The 21,957-nt window shown below is 36.7% G+C and overlaps 1 protein-coding gene across 6 annotated transcripts in view; it reads right to left on the minus strand.

Moving 5' to 3' along the window:
• The window catches only part of FCHSD2 (FCH and double SH3 domains 2), a 310,099-nt gene that overhangs the window by 157,705 nt on the left and 130,437 nt on the right, over positions 1–21,957 (minus strand). For all 6 annotated transcript variants that reach the window (XM_082342951.1, XM_082342953.1, XM_082342955.1 and 3 more), the window contains exons 4-5: positions 18,563–18,639; positions 6,061–6,205 (exon numbers count right to left, since the gene is read on the minus strand). In XM_082342951.1, the coding sequence (XP_082199077.1) occupies positions 6,061–6,205; positions 18,563–18,639 (222 nt within the window). The remainder of the gene's footprint in view (positions 1–6,060; positions 6,206–18,562; positions 18,640–21,957) is intronic.

The following is a 21,957-nucleotide window of genomic DNA, read 5'->3' on the forward strand; positions in this document are numbered from 1 at the left end:
GTAGGGAATATAGCCAGTACTTTATAATAACTATAAATGGAGTATAATCTATAAAAATTTTGAATCATTATGCTGTACACCTCAAACTAACATAACATTATAAATTTTTGTATATACTATAAAATTTTATATTATAAATATTATACCTCAATTAAAAAATGTTACTGAGGGAGAATTTTAAGTCAAAATTGGTTGTGGGCTTCCCTGGTGGTGCAGTGGTTGAGAATCTGCCTGCCAATGCAGGGGACATGGGTTCGAGCCCTGGTCTGGGAAGATCCCACATGCCGTGGAGCAACTGGGCCCGTGAGCCACAACTACTGAGCCTGCGCGTCTGGAGCCTGTGCTCCGCAACAAGAGAGGCCGCGAGAGTGAGAGGCCCACGCACCGCAATGAAGAGTGGCCCCCGCTCGCCGCAACTGGAGAAAGCCCTCACACAGAAACGAAGACCCAACACAGCTAAAAATAAATAAATAAATTTATTAAAAAAAAAAAAAAAGTTGGTTGTGATCATGACAGAACAAGTTGTTTTAGACTATCTTCCTATAGTCTAGAAACTGTACAAGTTAGACAAAAGAGATTTTTAGAAATAGCCAGCATTAAACAACAGCAATATACGCTGGACTTAAGGGACTGTGATATCTGGAAGAACAGAAGCACAGCTAGGTAAGCTCTACATTCACCTTGACTTTTCTCCTTAGGGCAATTGTTGAATCATGGCACAGAGATGTAGGATATAAACACAAAGTGGTTTTTTACTAGACTGTGGAAACAGAGGTTGGAGTTTGTGGATGCCCAAAGAGCAGGAACTTGAGAGGCCAGACCTGGGAAGAAGGGTACTACAGAGAAGCAAATCCAAAAATCTGCATGCGATTTCCCTGAGTCATCAGTTGACTTCTAAATGGCATGTGTATAGTGAAATTCCAAGAAATTCAGGAAAGAACAGTAGTTGAAAGGTTAATAAGCTGAGCAGTGAACAGAGGGATCAGAGAAGCTACATCATGTTGAGAAGACAAAGGTTGGAGTTCAAGTCTTGTCAAAGTAGAAAGGCTTTGGTAAGCACCCCATACTTTCAGGTAAGACCCCAGGAATAAGGACATAAGTGAAATAGACCAGACTAAAAAGCCTAAAACCAGACCCTAACACAATCAAGGTGATCTGATAGTGTTCCATATGCCTGCTAGAAAACTTAACTCTCTTTGGAAATAGAAAACATCTTCCAGAGCCTCTATAATTTTTATCCACAATGTCCAGGACTGTGAGGCCTACTAAACCAGTAGACCCAAATGACCAAAAACAAACAAAGAAACAGTAAATGATAAAAAGAGACCTATAGTGATTCAGATAGTGGAATTATGAAACAGAGATTAGGAGTGACACATTTAAGAGGATAAAGAAAAAACATGGAGAACTGCACCAGAAACATGGACTCCATTTTTAAAAAATCAAATAAAAATTTCAGAACTGAAAAATATACTGAAATTCCAAAAGATAAGTTTTAAAAGCAAATTAAAAATAGCAGAACAGCATAGTAGAACTATATACAAAAGGCAAGACACAAAAACAACCCAAGTGCCCATCAACAGACAATTGGGTTAAGAAGATGTGGCATGTACAGGGAACTTTATTCAATACTCTGTAATGACCTATATGGGAATAGAATCTAAAAAAGAGTGGTTATATGTGTATGTATAACAGACTCACTTTGCTGTACAGCAGAAACTAAGACAATATTGTAAATCAACTATATTCCAATAAAAAAAATTAAAAAAAAAGATGTGGTATACACACACACACACACACGATGAAATATAATTTAGCCATAAAAAAGAATGAAATATTGCCATTTGCAGCAACATGGATGGACCTAGAGAATACCATCCTAAGTGAAGTAAGCCAGACAGAGAAAGACAAATATTGTATGATATCACTTATATGTGGAATCCAAAAAATAATACAAATGAATCTACATACAAAAAGAAACAGACTCACAGATACAGAAAGCAAACTTATGGTTACCAAAGAGAAAAGGGAGGGGAGAAGGGATAAATTAGGAGTATGGGATTAACAGATACAAACTACTATATATAAAATGGTTAAGTAACAAGGATTTACTGGATAACATAGGGAACTATATTCAATGTCTTGTAATAACTCATAATGGAAAATAATCTGAAAAAAATATAAAACTGAATCACTTTGCTGTATACCTGAAACTAACAAAATATTGTAAATCAACTCTACTTCAATCAATTAATCAATCAAAACAAATTAAAAGAAAAAAAAGAAACAGGACAGAGTGTTAATCAGCTGCAAGATATCAGTGGAAAACATTCAGACTGAAGTGCAGAGAGAAAAAAGGGTATTAACACAGAAAATGCAGAAAAAGTACAAAAGACATGGACAGAGTCAAAAGGCCTAACAGCACAAAAGTCATAACGGGGAGGTAAATGGAATTATACTATTAAAACATTTTTATATTGTTCATGAAGTGGTAAAATACTAATTCACATTAGACTTTAATAAGTTAATTTAGAGTAAAGTTTGGAGAGCAGTAAAAGTGCCAATTCATGGTAAATTATAGTAAGTCAGACAGGCATACTGGACTCTCTAAGGTAATTACTATAAGAATAACAAGATTATAAAATTAAAAAGCTAATAGTGGAGGAAAATTGATAACAAAAAGTGTAACATTACTCAATGTTACTAATCACCAGGGAAATTGCAAATCAAAACCACAATGAGATATTATCTCACACCTGTTAGAATGGTTATTACCAGAAAAACAAATGACAACAAACATTGACAAGGTTGTAGGGAAACTGGAACTGCTGTGCATTGTTGGTGGGAATGCAAAATGGTGCAGCTGCTATGGAAAACAGTATGGTGGTTCCTCAAAAAATTAAAAAAGAACTACCATATGATCCAGCAATCCTACTTCTAGGTATTTATCCAAAAGAAGTAAAATCAGGATCTCAAAGAGATATTAGCATTCCCATGTTCACTGCAGCACTATTCACAAAAGTCAAAATATGGAAACAACCAAAATGTGCATCAATGCATGAATGTATTAAAAAATGTGGTATAGACATACAATGGAATATTATTCAGCCTTAAAAAAGAAGGAAATCCTATGCATGCATCCATGCAACAATATCGACGAACCTGGAGGACATTATGCTAGGTGAAATAAGTCAGTCACAAAAGGACAAATATTGCATGATCCCACTTACATGAAATATCTAAAATAATCAAACTCATGGACGCAAAGAATAGAATTGTGGTTGTCAGGGATTGGAAAAAAAGGAAGGAGGGAGTTGTTAACCAACAGGTACAAAATTTCAGTTATACAAAATGAGCAAGTTCTAGACATCATCTGTACAAAAATACTGTATTGTACACTTTAAAAATCTGTTAAGAGGGTAGATCTCATGTTAAGTGTTCTTATCACACTAAAATAAAAAAGAAGAAAATAAAATACAAGATTATCCAAATATAGGCAAAAAAAAAAAAAAAAGCGTGGGGAGGAAGGGTTGGAGAAGTACAGGAAGAAAAATGATGATTTCTGATCCTATGTGGAGTCAATTTGTTGTAAAGTTTGGGAAGTACAACTGGAGGAGCCAATAGTTGTGGCTATGTGTTGCTTTTCTTGCTCCATTGGGAACCTATCTCAATTTTCCTTTGGCGAATCATCTTTTCCCATTTTTAGTCCACGTAGTTTGCATGAAGACTGTAACCTCTGTAACCCAAGATAAGTTGATGAGCCTTAACTCTGGTAGTTTTGTTAGAACTTTGGGGAAAGTGGAAAATGTGGGATTGCTAGCTTGCTAGCTTTGATATTTGTAAATCTGGCACTTTGGGGGGCACCACGTAGAGAGAGTTGCTAAAGAATGAAGCCACTGGGGAAAGCAGAGCTAATGGATGGGAAGAAAGACTGAACTCTAATGTCATCATTTGAGGACCTGGATCCACCCCTGCCTGGATTCCATCCAAGCTGAAATGTTTAGTTATACATTCTCTTCTTGGCTTAAGCCAGTTTGAAGTAAGTTTCTGTCATTTGTAATTTCAGAGTCCTGACAGGTATGCTCAATATATACTTAGTGTTTAACAACTGCTTAAACAAACACCATTATTATCAGCTATAATATAAGTTAATTCACAGATATGAGGACTTGTCAAAGCTCACCAAACATTCTTAACATTCTTTGCCCAGGAATGTTAGTTAAATTCAGGTCAGAGAAGAGCACAAAGGGTTTTAACTCTTTCAAAATATTCTGATATTGGGACTTCCCTGGTGGTCCAGTGGTTAAGACTCCACCCTTCCAATGTAGGGGGTGTGGGTTTGATCCCTGGTTGGGGAACTAAAATCCCACATGTCACATGGTGCAACCAAAAAAAAAAAAAAAAATTCCTATACTGAGAAATGTAGAACTTCCAATAATTCAATTACATTTGGTGAATGCATTGGCTAGTTGAAACATCGTATTTCCTCCCAGTTAGGAAGGAGTAGTATCAACTCGCTACCTCTGTCTCCCACCCTCTCTCTGCAGGCACTGATGGACACATACACACACAATGCTTTTTCTTCCATTAGAAAGCAATGTTTGGTCAGTGGTCACGTAGTTTATTCGCTAGGTTTGTTTTGAAAGAGATAATTTTGAGCAAAGATAAAACTGAGGCATTCTTATACAAATATGTTAAAACCCACTGATATTACAGTGAGTGCTTGAAAGAGATACATTTAACATATTGATTTCAGGCTACTAAAATCATCTTTGGCAAACAAGGAAGATTAGTTTTTTTTGTTTGTAAAAAAGTAGTGACAATCCAAAGGACAATTAGAATCAAAACAATGGATGGCTTGCGAAATGTTATTTCCTTAAATAATCACTTTAATATTTTCTAAAGTATTAATACTTCCATAAGAAAAATTTAATTGCTTATTAGGCATCACGATAATCTCTAATTTTGTAAAACTGTGTCCTTTCCTAAAAGGACACAATTCAATCACCTACTTTCAATAGCAAGCTTTTCATAAAAATCACATTTAATAATGATTTTTTCTATGAATTTTAAAATCCTGTACAAAGAAACATATCTATTTAAAAACTTTTATGTAACCTATATAGCTAAACTTTAGAGTAAACTATTTTTGGTAATAAGTTTGCTATATATGGTCAAGATATGGTAACAGGGAAGAGCCAATTTTGACTCCATGTTGGATCTGTTTCTTTGACTTTAACCTTTGCTTTTCGTTGCTTTTGTTATTATAATCATACATAATGGCCTGCCTCAGGGAACCCTGCCCCTCTGCCTGAATGTTAAACTAAAGTGCCTTTGTTCAGCTCACAAGGAGACTATCTGACCGGGCCCACCTGTGAATGGCTTCAGAAAAGAAGAAATTAACCCATCCCCTCCCCAATGCTGGCCAAGCCAGGCAAAACTAACAGCCTTTTTACTTTACTTCCTCACCTCTTCCCCCTCTCTGTTCTATAAAAGTGGTATCCAGACCCTGGTAAGATGGTTATTTTGAGACATTAGTCTGCCATCTTCTCAGTCTGCTGGCTTTCCGAATAAAGTCGCCATTCCTTGCCTTAACACCTCACCTCCCAATTTACTGGCCTGTAGTGTGCGTAGCCAGCAAAGGGAGCTTAGACTCAGTAACAATGTGTCAACTTCCTTTAAATTATTATGCAAAATGGGTCAAGTTGAAACTGAGACCAATTTTCTCAAGACTTAGTGGGATTAATAACATTGTAACTATTTTAATATACACCAAACTAAGTGAATCTATTTACTTAAGCTGAAAAGTATTTGTAAGAAGTGTTTACTGAGCTTTCAGAATGTCCACAGATTCAAATTACACTCACCTTTGTCAGTTAATAAAATACAGTAGTTAGAAGGAACATGTTGAAATCAGAAAATCCATGTTAAAATCAGAAACATTTGGACCATATAGAAAAACTCAAAGTGTACAATGCAATTTAACATAATCTTGCAGATTATAAATGTAGCAGTGAGATATTAAAATGCATACAAGAAAAGAACAAATAGAAACGATACCCTTTTTAGTTGCTGTTCTTTTAGGCTTTTCACTGTCCTTGCAGGCTCAGAAATGAAGTTTTTATAGTTTTCACATATATTGATCCGAGACTGGGCTACCTGCATTGTTCCCTCGAGAAAAGATTTCCAAACAGGATACATGCTCCTAAATTCAAAGAGGGACAGAAAAGTATTAGGCAGAGGAAAGGAAGAATAAGTTGCCTAACCTTTTGCTCACTGGCTAGCACTGACAAACAAAATGAATGTTTTCTTTATAGTTTAAAGTGTATTTATATTGGTTCATAGGTAGTAGCATTTTTAGCATATATAACAAGTAGAAACTTGGAATACACTCTATTCCTCTATAGCTTGACAATGGGCTATTTTGATTCATTAGCTATTCTTGATACTGAAGTAAAGTGATACAAGGATTACAATTCTAGACAAAGCTAACACTATAAAAATTAGTGAATAATTCAGACTTTCCAGGCCTTTCACTGTTTCAGGAGTGTCATTATGAATATCAAGTTTCATTATTTCATTATGCTATTTTCCTGATTTTACAGATGAGGTAACTGAGGCTCAGATAGATTTAGAGTAGCGGTCCCCAACCTTTTTGGCACCAGGGACTGGTTTCATGGAAGACAATTTTTCCACAGACGGGGGGCGGGAGGGGGGAATATGGTTTAGACGGTAATGCGAGCAATGGTTCAGGTGGTAATGTGATCGATGGGGAACAGCAGATGAAGCTCTGCTAGCTCGCCCGCCCGCCGCTCACCTCCTGCTGTGCGGCCCGGTGATGGGTTGGGGGGACCACTGATTTAGAGGATCACTCTAGATCACAATAGAGTGTGGCAGTACTGAGATATAGACGAATACCTCTAAAGTACATTTTCTTTCAACTTACATAAACTGACGTGGCTGGAAAAAAAATCATGAACAACTGTTTATGTTCTTGAGAAGTCTATTTGTTAGAGAAAAGAAGTCTATGGTATCATTGCTCTACATCTGTTTCTCTGTTGTAATAATGCTTAGCCAGCATCACGTTGCGGCCTGGAGTCATTCCAAGCAAGTCCCATCACCTTTGCTTGATAAATGTGCTCTCAGAAATCTTTTGGTAAAGTCAAAGAATTATTCATCCTTTGCTTTCTGTGGCCAACTTCCTTTTCAAACCTTCTCTTCTGCTTTGCTAAATGCCTTAGTCAGTCCCAATATGCTCCTAAACTAGTTACAAACATATTTTATAACTTACCATAACAATGAATGGTACCTTGTTAAAAAGAGATACTTGCACCGATAGATTATAATATCCATCTCCTAAGATTTCCCTTCTTGTGTCACGTGGATTTCCTACTATAGCAATGTATGGGACCATGTGCTACATAAAATGCTAGCTGTGGGTCAATGGATGACAGTGTGAAAACAAGAAAAAGAAAATTTGCCTGGGTCTCCATCCTACTTGGAACTAAAAAAAACTTGAAGCTGTACTTCTCAACCAAGGGAATAAACAGTTTGTGTAATGGATTAGTAGTTTGAAATACACCAAATACATCAGTTTCGATGGAAATATTCACTTATTTAAGCAGAGGTATGTTACTTTCCCTTTGGAAAAAAGAGTCAGTGTGTTGTGCCAGCAAAAACTGTCAGCATAAAAGCAACGATGGGCTTAAGAAGAGCAAAATGAATACGAGATAATAAATGTTAACTAAACCTATTGTGGTAATCATTTCATCAATATATGTAAATCAAACCATATAGTTGTACACCTCAAACTTATACAGTGATGTATGTCAATTATTTTTCAATAAAACTGGAAAAAAAACCCAGCAAAATTAATGTCCTCCATGGCCTTACTGCATGACTACCAATGGAATCTAGAATGTAAACTCACCACAGAACCTCCTAAGCAGTCCAGATAATTGATTTTCTCAGAGAATGAACCAAGAGAAAAATTCAGTACTATGTTTTGCAATTATTAATTTATACTTAAAATACATTTTTAAATCATAATGAAAATGAGCAAGGACAATTATGAACTGTAATCCGAAGGAAGGAAGGAATAAAGGAAAGAAGGAAGGACAGAGGAGGGGAATAAGGAGGAAACTATGATCGCCCCTTAGGTAGCACCCTCTTCCTTTTACCTCTTCATCTAGTTGACTGCTGCTCATCCTTGAAATCTCAACTTAAATGTAACTTCCTCAGGGAAGTCTTGGGATCACCACCAAGCCAATGCACAGACTCAATCAAGTCCCTCCCTGTTATTTGTTCACATGGTTCTAGCACTATTCCTTCAATTACAAATATTTTTATGTTAATTGTTAATGTTTGTCCCTCTCACTATAGTAAAAATTTCATGAAGGGTATATGTCTTTCTCACAATTGTATTGTTATTTCTAGGGCCTAGCACATGGCCTAACCATTAGAAAGGTTATAATCAGTATGTGTTGAATGAATGGATGAATGTATAAATTATGAGGACTGTACAATAAAAAGAAAAGTCCTTTCATTACAGAGTTTAAAAAGAGATCTTTAGAGACTAGCAGACAAATAAATAGCAGGCAAACATATTCACAACAATGACACACCATGACTCACGAAATTCGGGTACCAGTCAGTCAGAAGACCTGGGTTCAAGTTCTAGTTTAACCAATATAATCGTATGTAGCACATCTCACTATACTTTCAGTTCCTCAACTGGCAAATGGAAAAATAACAAAAATACCAGCACCATGCACCTCACAGGGCTATTTTAACAATTAAATGAAAATGATGTGAAAATTCTTGCCACACAGATTCTTTTAAATGAATAAATAGTAATAGTCACAGAATTGTAGAAGAAATAGAAGTACTTCTTGTTAACACAATAGTGGTAGTTCCAATGGCAGTGGTGTTTTTCATTCCAATTGGGAAAAAATAATAATGGGTTATAGAGTGATTTTCTAAAAATTTTATTACACTAGGCTTCATATATATAATTTTGAAACATAAGGAAATGTATCAAGCATTTATGGTATTTTGTTATTCTGCTCAGTTCAGGAAATGAGGCTCAAAATTATATAAGAAAGGAAGAAAATTCTTTTAAGAACCTATCTCATTCTAGGCACTATGTCATGTATTTTACATCTGTCATATCATTTAATCTTCATGACAACTTTGTAAAGTAGGCATTATCCCCATTTTGCAGAGGAGAAAAAGTAAGGCTTGGAGAGGTTGTGAAATTTTTCTACAGCTATTCACCAGGAAATAGTACTCTCATGGTCATAACCTAAACTTTGCCATTATCAATAACTACCCCTCTGCTCTAACACCAATTTAATCATCTAATCTCTGACCAACACCTCTTGTTTCCACTCACTCCCTTTAGGATTCTCACTTCAACAATTACTCAACCCTATCAGAGCCCACAATCCATTTCATCCTACCTCCTTTCCACTGTCTTTCACTCCCTCTCATAATCTCCCTTTACAGCTCCTTACCCAGCCTAGATTTCATGGTCCACCATTATGATCACCCTCTAACGTACACCCTAGCTGCGCACGGGCTTTCTCTAGTTGTGGCGAGCAGGGGCTACTCTTTGTTGCGGTGCACAGGCTTCTCCTTGCGGTGGCTTCTCTTGTTGCGGAGCTCAGACTCTAGGCACGCGGGCTTCAGTAGTTGTGGCACGCGGGCTTCAGTAATTGTGGCATATGGGCTCAGTAGTTGTGGCACATGGGCTCTAGAGCGCAGGCTCAGTAGTTGTGGCACACAGGCTTAGTTGTTCCATGGCATGTGGAATCTTCCCGGACCAGGGATCAAACCTGTGTTCCCTGCCTTCGCAGGCGGATTCCCATCCACTGCGCCACCAGGGAAGTCCTCTTTCGGTCATTATAATCTACAAATTCCAAACTTGGTTAAATCCAAAATTCTGTTTACACCATACCAATGTCTGTTCAACAGAACGTTGCTGGAGTAAACAATAATCATGCTGCCTAGTCTCACTTTCAACTGATGTCAAATAATCCCTTAGTGCCCCCCAGCAATCCTACTATATTCCCCTAATCCACTTATTTGCTCACTCTTCTAGATAATTATTTCCCACCTTTTCCTCTCATCTCAAACCTCTAATATGACCACACTTTCAGCTGATAATGAAGTATGAAGACAATGTCCACATGCTCCCTCCACATCTACCTATCTCCCTGCTTTTGCACCCATACACTGTGTCATCCCTCTTTTTACTCCAATGAATTACCTGTGCTCCGAAGGCCAACCCTTCACATCTGTACTACACTATATAACCTCTAACTCAACAGCAATCCAGTAACTGTGCTTTCTCCTACAATATCAACTTTTCCCTCTCTACTGGATCATACTCATATAATGTCTCGCATCTTAAAAAAAAAAAAAAAAAATCCCTCCATCAACCCTCCATTTCTCTCCAGCTACCACCCCAATGTCTGCTCCCTTTAACAGCAAAACTCCTCAAAAGAAATGTCTGAAATTACTGTTTCCACTTCTCCTCCTGGTCACTCTTGATTCAATTCAAATAAGGTTTTAACATCCACCATTCTAAAATTACTTGTCAAGGTCATCAAAGATCTCCCTGTGGCTAATACCAATAGTCAATTCAAGCTTTGGGTCTATTATTCAGTCTATCAGCAGTACTGACCTAGTTTATCCTTCTTGAAATGCTATCTTCACTTGGCTTCTAGGATAGCTCTCTCTCTTGGTCTAGCCTTATCTCACTAGCCACAATTTAGGCTCCTTTGCTAGTTCCTCTTCATCTCATTGCCCCGTAAATGCTAGAGTGTCCCCACAGTCAGCTTCTTCTCTTCACACTCACTCTTTAAATAAGCTCATGCAGTCTCATGGCTTTAAATACTGTCACTATGCTGACTATTCCTGAATTTTTAATTCAGACATCTTCCCTAACCCCTCAGTTGCCTATTTAACATATCCAACTTGGATATTTAGTAGGTATCTTAAAACTAACATGTTCAAAAACAAATTCTTGATTTCGTTAAAATCTGTTCTGTTAATCTATTCCATCTCATTGACAGCTACTCAAACCTCTAGTTGTTCAAGCCAAAACCCCTAGAATCATCATTGATTCCTCCTTTTTTTCTCATATTCCACATCTGATTCACCAAGAAATACTGTTCACTAGACTTTAAAAATATAATGGAATCTGATTACTGTCTATCTCTTCCACTGCTACTACCCTGGTTTCAGCCACCATTATCTCATGCCTGGATTACTATAATAGCCTAAATGACCTCTCTCTCTGATTTTGCTCTTGTCTCCCTAAAGTCTAGGCTCTACACAGTATATCCACTGCAGTGCCAACCACTTCTAGGTACTCTGTTTTCCTTTTACTATGCTTACTGTCCTTGTCACCAAGTGACAATGTTTAATTACTCATATGCTTATTGTCTTGTCTTCTTTCACTAGAATGAAGACTCCATGCAGCAGAAGCTTTGTTTTATTCACTCTTATATCCTCAGCACCTAGAACAGGGTCTGGCACAGCAGGCACTCATTCAATATATATTTACAGGAGGAAGGAGAGGAGGGAATGATGGAGACTAGATTCAAACCCAGATCTGTCTGGCTCCCAAACCTCTGCTCTTCTGCTGACACAAGATTGTTCTTGGTCCAGCATTACTATTAAAGAATTTTTAAAAAGAGTCTCTTCACTCTAATAAAGGTGTATACTAAGTTCTTTGTGTATGTCTTACACAATTTGTGCCTCATATTTCCTGTACCATTATTATTTTTTGTTAAAATGACTCATCTTTTAAACTAAAATATATGTATCTTACTACTTCATATTCCACTCTAATTGAAAAATAAAACTTGCCATAATAATTAAGTTTTAATTAGTAAAATTCAAAAATATTGATCCATATACCACCTAAAATCACGCTGTGAACTATTTCTCATTTGACTATTACACTGGAAAACAGAGAAAACCTTATCAGGGAAAATTTTTATTAAGAAATAAACCAACAAATTTATTTTGACTGTAGTGGTGGTCACACGAATCTACATATGTGATAAAACACCACAGAACTTAATATGCATACACCTACATACACACAAATAAGTACATGTAAAACTGGTGAATTCTAAATTAGATTGGTGGATTGTATCAATATCAATTTCCTGGTTGTGATGTTGTATTATAGTTACGCAAGATATTACTACTGGGGGAACTGCGTGAAGAGTACAAGAACACTCTTTGTATTATTTCTTAAAACTGCACATGAATCTATAATTTTTTTTTTAAGTGAAAACAAAAGTTTAACAAACAAAAATCACAGATCTACCCTTGGCCTGGAATACAGCACCACACATCAAGAAGACTCTAGAAAATGTGACAAGTTGAATTCATAATCTAAGATTAACTTACATAGTGACTGATAACAGGAGAAAGTATGGTATTTAATAAATAAGTGTTCATGTATTGCTGTTTTTGGTAGTAGGAAGGGAGACTATCCTCAGCCTAGGTAACAGAAGTAAAGGCAGGGAGAATGACTGATACTCAGTCCAGCTGAGGTTTGATAAGAACTGCAGTACAACTGCAGCTTAAGGTGCCCAAGGGTTGGGGAACCAAGCATGAAAGAAGGAGAAATGGCCAGAAAGGAGGAAAGAAAGGTAATTTGGGGTCAGGATTCTTCCTGGCTTTTGATATCATAAAAAAATTTTTTTTTTAATTTCATACTATTAGCAAGGAGAAACAATAGAAGATTTTCAAGTAGGTGGTGAGAGTAGGCCTATTTTACAAAGACATACAGACGTACAGGTTGGTGGTACTGTGGCAATGAAATCGTGAAGGGGAGAGATCACAGACAGAGAAGCAGCTATTTAACATTCCTAAGAGAAGATGAGGTCTGAAAAGAAGTCACAGTTGGAGGCAGCTGACTTGTTGGTTCCCAAGCTGAAGAGTTAATGAAAACACAGATCATTACTAGTTTATAGGCAATACTTAAAGATAGAAATATAGATAAGATTACTCAAAACAGTCACAAGAGAGCTGAGGGAACTCCAAGAAATATTTACATAGAAAGGACTTGCTATGGTCTGAATGTTTGTGGTCCCCTGAAATTCATATGTGGAAATCCTAATCCCCAAAGGTGATGATGGTATTAGGAGGTGAGGCTTTGCAGAGGTGAAGGCAGAATAGTGCCCTTATAAAAGAGACCCCACAGAGCTCCCAAACCCCTTCTACCAAGTAAGGGCACAGCTAAAAGTTGAAAAGTCTGCAACTCAGAAGAGGGACTTCACCAGAACCTGACCATGTCAGCATCTTTGTCTTGGACTTCAGTCTCAAGAACTGTGAGAAATAAATTTCTCTTACTTATAAGCCACCCAGTCTGTGGTATTTTGTTATAGCAGCCTGAACAAACTAAGACAGGACTGAAAAACCTGTCCTCAAAGATTTAAACAAACAAACAAAAAAGGTCTAAGAGAAAGTAGTATTACAGAAGTCTAGTTTCCAGGCAAATGGGGGTGGGTTTAATGGCATTAAATGGTGCATGTGTCATCAGACTGGCGAAAATTTTCAAAGATTGACCATGTGCCCTGTTGGTAAAAAATAAAAAGAAATGGGTAATTTCAAATCAAATTTGAAGACATGTAAAATATACTAAGACAGAGTTTATGAAGGTTAATTTATAGTTTCACATTTTAAATGTATAAACCCTTTGACCCAGCATGTTCCCCTCTAAGAATTAACCCTATAGATATACTTTCACAATGCACAAAGATATAACTATGTGCATACATGAGTTATCCACTGCAGCACTATTTGCAATAGTAATAAACTAACTACCAACAGAGAAATGGATAACAAAACTATGATTTACCCACACTATGGCACTAACATAGCCATTAAAAAGAAGAGGGGACCTGAACAAACTGACTTGAAGGGACATCTAAAATAGACTCCTTAGAAAAGGGAACCCTCATACACTGTTGGTGGGAATGTAAACTGGGCAGTTACTATGGAAAACAGTATGGAGGTTCCTTAAAAAACTAAAAATAGAGTTACTATATGATCCAGCAATCCCACTCCTGGGCATATATCCGGAAAAGATGAAAACTCTAATTCAAAAAGATACATGCACTCCAATGTTTGCAGTGGTACTATTTATAATAGCCAAGACATGGAAGCAACCTAAGTGTCTATCAACAGATAAGTGGATAAAGGAAGATGTGATTGATACACACACATACACACACACACACAATGGAATGTTACTCAGCCGTTAAAAAGAATGAAATATTGCCATTTGCAGCAACATGGATGGACCTAGAGATTATCATACAGAGTGAAGTAAGCCAGACAGAGAAAGACAAATACTATATGATATCACTTATATGTGGAATCTAAAAAATAATACAAATGAACTTACTTACAAAACAGAAACAGACTCACAGACAGAGGAAACAGACTTCTGGTTACCGAAGGGGAAAGAGGAGGGGGAGGGATAAATTAAGAGTTTGGGATTAGCAGATACATACCACTATATACAAAATAGATAAACAATAAGGATTTACTGTATAGCACAGGGAACTACATTCAATATCTAGTAATAACCTATAATGGAAAAGAATCAGAAAAAAATATATGTATGTGTAACTGAAGAATCACTTTGCTGTACACCTGAAACTAACATAACATTGTAAATCAACCATATTTAAATAAAAATAAATAAATAAAAAATAAAGTAAAATAGGGCTTCCCTGGTGGCGCAGTGGTTGAGAATCTGCCTGCCAATGCAGGGGACATGGGTTCGAGCCCTGGTCTGGGAAGATCCCACATGCCGCGGAGCAACTGGGCCCGTGAGCCACAATTACTGAGCCTGCGTGTCTGGAGCCTGTGCTCCGCAACAAGAGAGGCCGCGATGGTGAGAGGCCCACGCACCGCAATGAAGAGTGGCCCCCGCTTGCCACAACTAGAGAAAGCCCTCACACAGAAACGAAGACCCAACACAGCCATAAATTAAAATAAATAAATAAATAAAATAAATAAAATAAAAAAATAAAAACTAAAGTAAAATAGACTCCTTAGGTATGTGTATGGAAGGTGTATGTGTGGAGGGAATTACAAAAGCATATGTATATAATAATTCTAGTTCTGTTAAAAACAGCACAACTGTTTATGTTCATGTATGCACTGCACAGGAAAAATATGGAAGAAAAGACCACATACTTCTAACAGCAATTACTCTAGTAGAAATGTGAATGGAAGATGCTTGGCAAAGAGGATGAGGTACACTTTATACTCTGTTACACATGCAACAAGAATGCATTATTTGGGTAAGAATTTTTAAATTAACAATACAAATATAAACAAAAAAAGTTAAAGGGAAATTTTAATTGACTAGAGCTGAAATAAACTCCTAATAAACAAACAAACAAAAAATGGCAACTGCCATTCTCACCCTCAATCCTGATCTATTGTCTTTTTTCACTATGGCACCACCATCCTCTCAGTTGCCTAAGTTAAAAAACCTGGGAGTCATTCTACAATCCTTCCTCTCCCTCCCTCTACTTCGTCCTTCAGTCAGTAAATATTTATCAAATGCCTTCTATGTTCTAAGAGCTATTTTAGATACTGAGAAAACTACTTCATAGTTTGACAGTTACAGAAAACTGTTTGTAGTCTGTCTCAGAACAAATTTGACAAACACAAAAAACAAAACTGCCAAATCAATAGCAAGTCCTCTAGCTTCAGTTTTCTAAAAATCTCTGAAATCTGCCCCACAACCTAATTTCTACTATAATTTTCATGGTTCAAATAAGAAACGATGAGGGATTAAATTCCTGCAATTCTATTCTTTCTGAATTCTTCCTCATATCCCTTTAGTCCACCTTCATACAGTTACTGAAGTATGTTGAACTTGTCATTCCTCTTATGGAAATTCTTTGATGCTTCTGTTATCTTCTGAATAAAAAAGAAACTCTGTGATATGCAAAGTCCTTCATGATGCCTATCTAGGTATCCTCCAGGTCCACCACTCCTCTTACCCTCCAACCCATACACACTTCATTGCTACCTAACATTCATATTTTCTCATGCCTCCCTGCATTTAAGGTGTTACTTCTGCTTAGAATTCCTTCTGCCCAACACTGATGAACTCCTGCACATCCTTTAAGACTCAGCTCTAGAAGCCTAGGTTTTCCTCTACAGTCCCAATGCACCTCTACTACTACCCAATATCGCAACTGTTTATAGTGGCTATCTCCTTTAAGCTCCTTAACAACAGGAACCATACCTTCTACTCTCTTTAATACTGAAGTCTACTTTAACAACTAGCATGTAAGTAGATATTTCACATCTATCTCATAAATAAAGAATGAATGAGGGACTTCCCTAATGGCGCAGTAGTTAAGAATCCGCCTGCCAATGCAGGGGACAGGGGTTCGACCCTGGGAAGATCCCACACGCAGCAGAGCAACTAAGCCCGTGTACCACAACTACTGAGCCTGCGCTCTAGAGCCCATGAGCCACAACTACTGAGCCCGCATGCCACAACTACTGAAGCCCATGTGCCTAGAGCCCGTGCTCCACAACAAGAGAAGCCACCGCAGTGAGAAGACCACACACCACAACGAAGAGTAGCCCCCACTCACCGCAACTAGAGAAAGCCTGTGCGCAGCAACAAAGACCCAATGCAGCCAAAATTAAATAAATTAATTAATTAAAAAAGAAAGAATGAATGAATAAATGACTGAGTGTTTTTTTATTTTTTTTATTTTTGGCTGTGTTAGGTCTTTGTTTCTGTGTGAGGGCTTTCTGTAGTTGTGGCAAGCGGGGGCCACTCTTCATCGCGGTGCGCGGGCCTCTTACTATCACGGCCTCTCTTGTTGAGGAGCACAGGCTCCAGACGCGCAGGCTCAGTAGTTGTGGCTCACGGGCCTAGTTGCTCTGCAGCATGTGGGATCTTCCCAGACCAGGGCTCGAACCCGTGTCCCCTGCATTGACAGGCAGATTCTCAACCACTGCGCCACCAGGGAAGCCCTGACTGAGGGTTTAAACAGCTGTGTGACCTTGAGTAAAGCATACAGAGACTTAGTTTCCTCGTATATAAAAAGGGGATAATCATATGTACCTCACAGGTTTGATTATCACGTTTTGATAATCACGGGAGATAAAGTTCCTAGTATAGTATCTGGTATACAGTAAATATTTAGTAAAAGTTGGCTTAACATACTTTTAAAAATTAGGTTGCATAAGCTAGCCTGGGAGCAGAACCTTATCTTTATTTTTTTGGTAACCTGCATCCTGAATTTCAAACAAACTTGGAATAGAACCTATCTGTAAGTTGGAGTCCTTCTTTACTCTCTAGCAACCAATCTCTTCCTTGGTCAGGCTTTCCTCATGCCAGCAATACTGAACATATCATTCTCACTTTCACCTCAAGGCTTTGCTCTGCCTGTCTCTTTCACCTAGGGTTTCATCTCCTCTCTTTTCCCCCCTTAGCTGAACTTTGTAGATACTGAAAAGTCCACAAGAAAATTCCTATATTTATTTCCTGTTTTGCTTTATTATTCCATATTGCAACTACAGATGTATTATTTATAGCTATCATGCCACCTTCCAAGTTATCAGTCTTGCAACTGTGAAGAACTATTAAGGTTTCTTGTGTATCCTGCAGTTTTCCATCTCCATTAAGAAATTACCTGATGATCCAGCAACTTGATTTCATATTCAGATTCCAAACCACACACTTCAATACTGAGTTCTTAATTACCCTGGATTCTCTGCTATTGTTTCATGAGTAATAATTAGTCTTAACTTCAGCCAGACTGCAAGCTCTGAAATCCTGTCTTTGACCTCTGGTTCCCTCAACACTAAGGACAGTCTTGAGCACAAAAGCTAATAAATACTTCCAAATTAACTGCAAAAAAGACACCAAATTCTAAACAAAATTATAAATACTTTAAAGACGTCTGTATGAAGACACAATTTATATTCCATTGTTGTCTACCTTCTTTAAAATTCGTATGTGGGATATTGACTAATCAATTTCTAGATACCTTGTGGGTGTGTCTGTATACCATATATATATACATATATATATATAAAATATATGTAACTTAGAAACTCTTTTCCCCTAGGCTCACAGAATCCTATCTTTCCAAATGTAGGATTTGTTTCAGAAGTAAAGAATCAATGATCATGATAGAAATTACAATCTTGTTTCATTATTGTTGTGATAATGTGTTTCATCTATAGGTCACTGAGAAAACAATTTGTGTTCCATTGTCATCTGTCTGCTTTAAATTCCCTATGTGGGTATCAATTAAACAAAATGTAATCTTGGCTTAAGACATATGAAAATGATCTATTTCATATACATTATATATGTTGTAGAACATTAACATTGCTTGATAATTTTGACATTATATCTAAAAACACAGCAGAGGAAAGAAGCAATTTTTTAAAAAACTGGAGTCTATGTTGTATATATGTGACATGGGTCTGTGTGAAACCAGTTTTAAAGAAAATGGGCAAGAGCTACTTATTAAGTTACCTGTAATCATTCCGATCATCAGCTTTTATTCCAGGCCAGTCTCTCTTCAGATATTGACTAGCCAACTTCTGGATACCCTGTTAAAAAAATACATATACAATATAATAAAATATAAATTATAAAATAAGTATTGTGCTATAAAGGAAGCTCTTTTCCTTAAAATACATTACTTAGCAAATCCCATCTTTCCATATATAAATTTAATTCAGAAGTAAAGAACCAATGATAAATGGTAGAACACCATAACTTGTTTCATTATTTTCAAAGTCTTCTCTTGTCCTCATTTTTAGGAAAAAGGTGAGTATAAAGATGAGAAAATTGAAACTTAATTGAAATGCTTCCCACTTCACCAATCTATGTGACCAGCCATAAAAACAAACTACCCCGGTGTATCACAAGGAACACAGCTGTCCACCTCCACAGAGCTCTGATTACTCAGCTTGACATCTCAATTTTCCATCATTCCTCTGCTGCGGCATATACTGCATTTCTGAATCCCAGCAGTCAAACTCATATACCAGGAAAGACTACAACACATTCAATTTGGAGCAGACAGATAAACACTGGCTTGTAAAATTAATGGACAAACCTTGGTGCTATTCCATACTAGTAATTTTCAAGACAGACTTTAAGAGTTGTTTTCTTTTTAAATGATACCATGGCACAAATCACTTAAAATGAAAAAATTAGTTTCACAAAGAAATACTCACTTACTGTTATCCATACAAACGTGTACCTGGACAAAACAGAGTATCCATAATAGGTACAGGATTTTATTGGCAAGAAAGGTTAAACTACTCACTCTGAATATAGAGCATACTACTTTTAGAAGGAAACATATGTGGTTCCCTAACACTGTAACAGGGTCCAATGTAATGGATCAGAAATCATTAACTTTGGGATATTCATCTCTATACATGCAACTTTAAAAAGAACAAATAAAACGCTGAGATGAAGAACAATCACATTAATTGACTGCCTACTTTAAGCAGAAGCTGCCCAAGTAAAATCAGTGGTGCATTCTATACATGGTACCTTTCTACTAAGGTCTGCTGCCAAATCAATTTGGCTTAATTAAATCCATCGTTGAATGTTTCTGTTTACCATTATTTCAATGAGCCCAAAGGGTAGCAGGAACTACAGAGAAGCTCCTTTGAATCTCGAGTTCCTTTTGAATTTGGCAATAGTTTGGTTTCACTATTTTCAGGTCCTATGTATTCTGAAAACTCATAAATAACTCCATATCCACAATACTTCCACTTACATACCTTGCACTTTGGGGAATACAATTACTAAGTCTTCCCTGAATACGTACAGAATTTTTTTTCACTTCTGTACCTTGTTCACACCGTTCTTTATTTGTATGAAATCTCTTCCAACTACTCCCATTCCTACCAGCTGAGTTCTTGCTGCCCCTCCTTTAAACTGATTTTTAAATTTCCGAACACAAAATATTCAAAAGTATATAAAGAAAAATGTGGAAAGTTTAAATGCCTAAGTGTTTGGTTTCATTTCATTAAAAGAGAATAGTTTATCATTCTTTCTGCATTTATTAGCTTGAATTCTTTTTTAAAGAACTATCCCTCCTGGACTGTTCGGGTATGCTGAGGTACAGTTCTTAGAGGAAAGGCAAGATAAATACTTGACTGTCCAGTTTTGGTCCAAAAGTGAACAATGAATTTTTAAAGTAACATTATGAACTCACATATTTTGAATGATGGATGTGTTTCAATCTATTGCAGTCACAATTCTCTTGATGCTCCAAATGCTACATCTGTGGTCAGTGGGAGTTGCTCCAAGTTGGCTCCCATATCATGACCCCAATAGACTTTAATAATTTCTTTGTTTTTTTTTTTACAGTTCCTATTCCAGATCTTCAGTAAGCTAGTTTTCCAAGGAATTCTGATTACTTTCAGAGAGAAACCATATTTAGAGACCACAATCTAGGTACTTCCTTATCCTTTTGGTCTTACTTTGTATCTTTCTCTAAGAGGGCTTTCCTAATCACTGTATACAAAGTAGCTCACCCTTCACTCAGTTGCTCTCTCTCACATCAGCCTACTGTATTCATAATCCTTATACATTGTTACCGTCTGGTTCAAATATGCTTTGCCTATTTGCTGACTATAAGCTCCATCAGGTACCGATCTTGTCTTTTTTCTTTCTTTCTTTTTTTTTAATCACTATGTCTCCAGGCTATAGCAAAGAGCCTAGTATATAGTTGCTACCAATAATGTTCCCTGATTGCATGAATAAATGCCACCTACGTTACTCCATTTCTAATGTATAATGCTCAAACTCCTTTTGTGTTTTTGCCATTCTGAGTTAGAAATGTTTAGATCAAAATTTCTCTGGTTCCCTAATTTTCATATACTCAAATAAAAAAACATATATCAGATTTCTAAGATTATGACCAGATGGTTTTTATACAATAAATAAATAAGTTCCTTAGTAAAATTATAGTCAAATTTGACCATCTCCATTACTGAAAGGGAACATATGTGTAGATACTCTGAAGCAATGAAAAAAGTTTATTCCATATTTAGAAGGCAGTACATATTAATTTTTATGAAGATTCAAGTAAGTTAAGATCCCTGAATTCAAAGAACTCATAATATGTAGACAGGAATAAGAAGCATACAGCATAAAATGGGAGGCAACGGATGGGTTGCTGCCAAATAAGTGGCAATATGTGATACAAGTACCTAGAGGAGGAAAAGATCATCTGATATTTTCTTAACAAATTTACATCTCAATAATATGATAGTGACTTTTTCAGTTTAATAACTGCTAAAGTGGTTGCAGAACAATTTTTACAGAACATGGGATATGATAGGAGCCTCAGATTATGAGAAGGACTAAGAGGGCAGAATGACAGCACTGTAAATTTATATAAAACAAATGAACTTACTAACAAGCATCTCAACACACTTATTTCTCTTAATTCTGTTGGTCCCTGTTATAACTACAGAGAAATTGGACGCTTAGAACATACAAAATTTACTTAAAGTCACAGTTAAGTTTGAATTAGAATCTAGTTAAGTTTGAATTAGAATCCCTAGTTATCATTCTAAATCTTTGCCCACAAAATCACTGTAGATTTTATATAATTCTTTAAAATTTTTTTGAAATTACTTCAACTTGTTATTTTTGTGCATTATAAGTTACAACAGCAATTTCTAGAGCTCTAAACCACAATGTTGAACTGTACTAAACTGAATGGAGTGCTTCAGAGATGAGATGAGGGATTCATGAAATAGACAAACAGTGAGATCTTTAGATGAAAGACTTTATTCAAGTTAGTTCAGAGAGACAGGAATCATGGCTTCTGTGTGCTCCATGCAGCTGTTCAAGATCTAATCTGCATGGATGCTCAAGAAATACTCCATGGCCCT

Source organism: Balaenoptera borealis, assembly GCF_965194805.1.
Source record: "Balaenoptera borealis genome assembly, chromosome: 11".
In the NCBI taxonomy this organism is placed as follows: domain Eukaryota; kingdom Metazoa; phylum Chordata; class Mammalia; order Artiodactyla; family Balaenopteridae; genus Balaenoptera; species Balaenoptera borealis.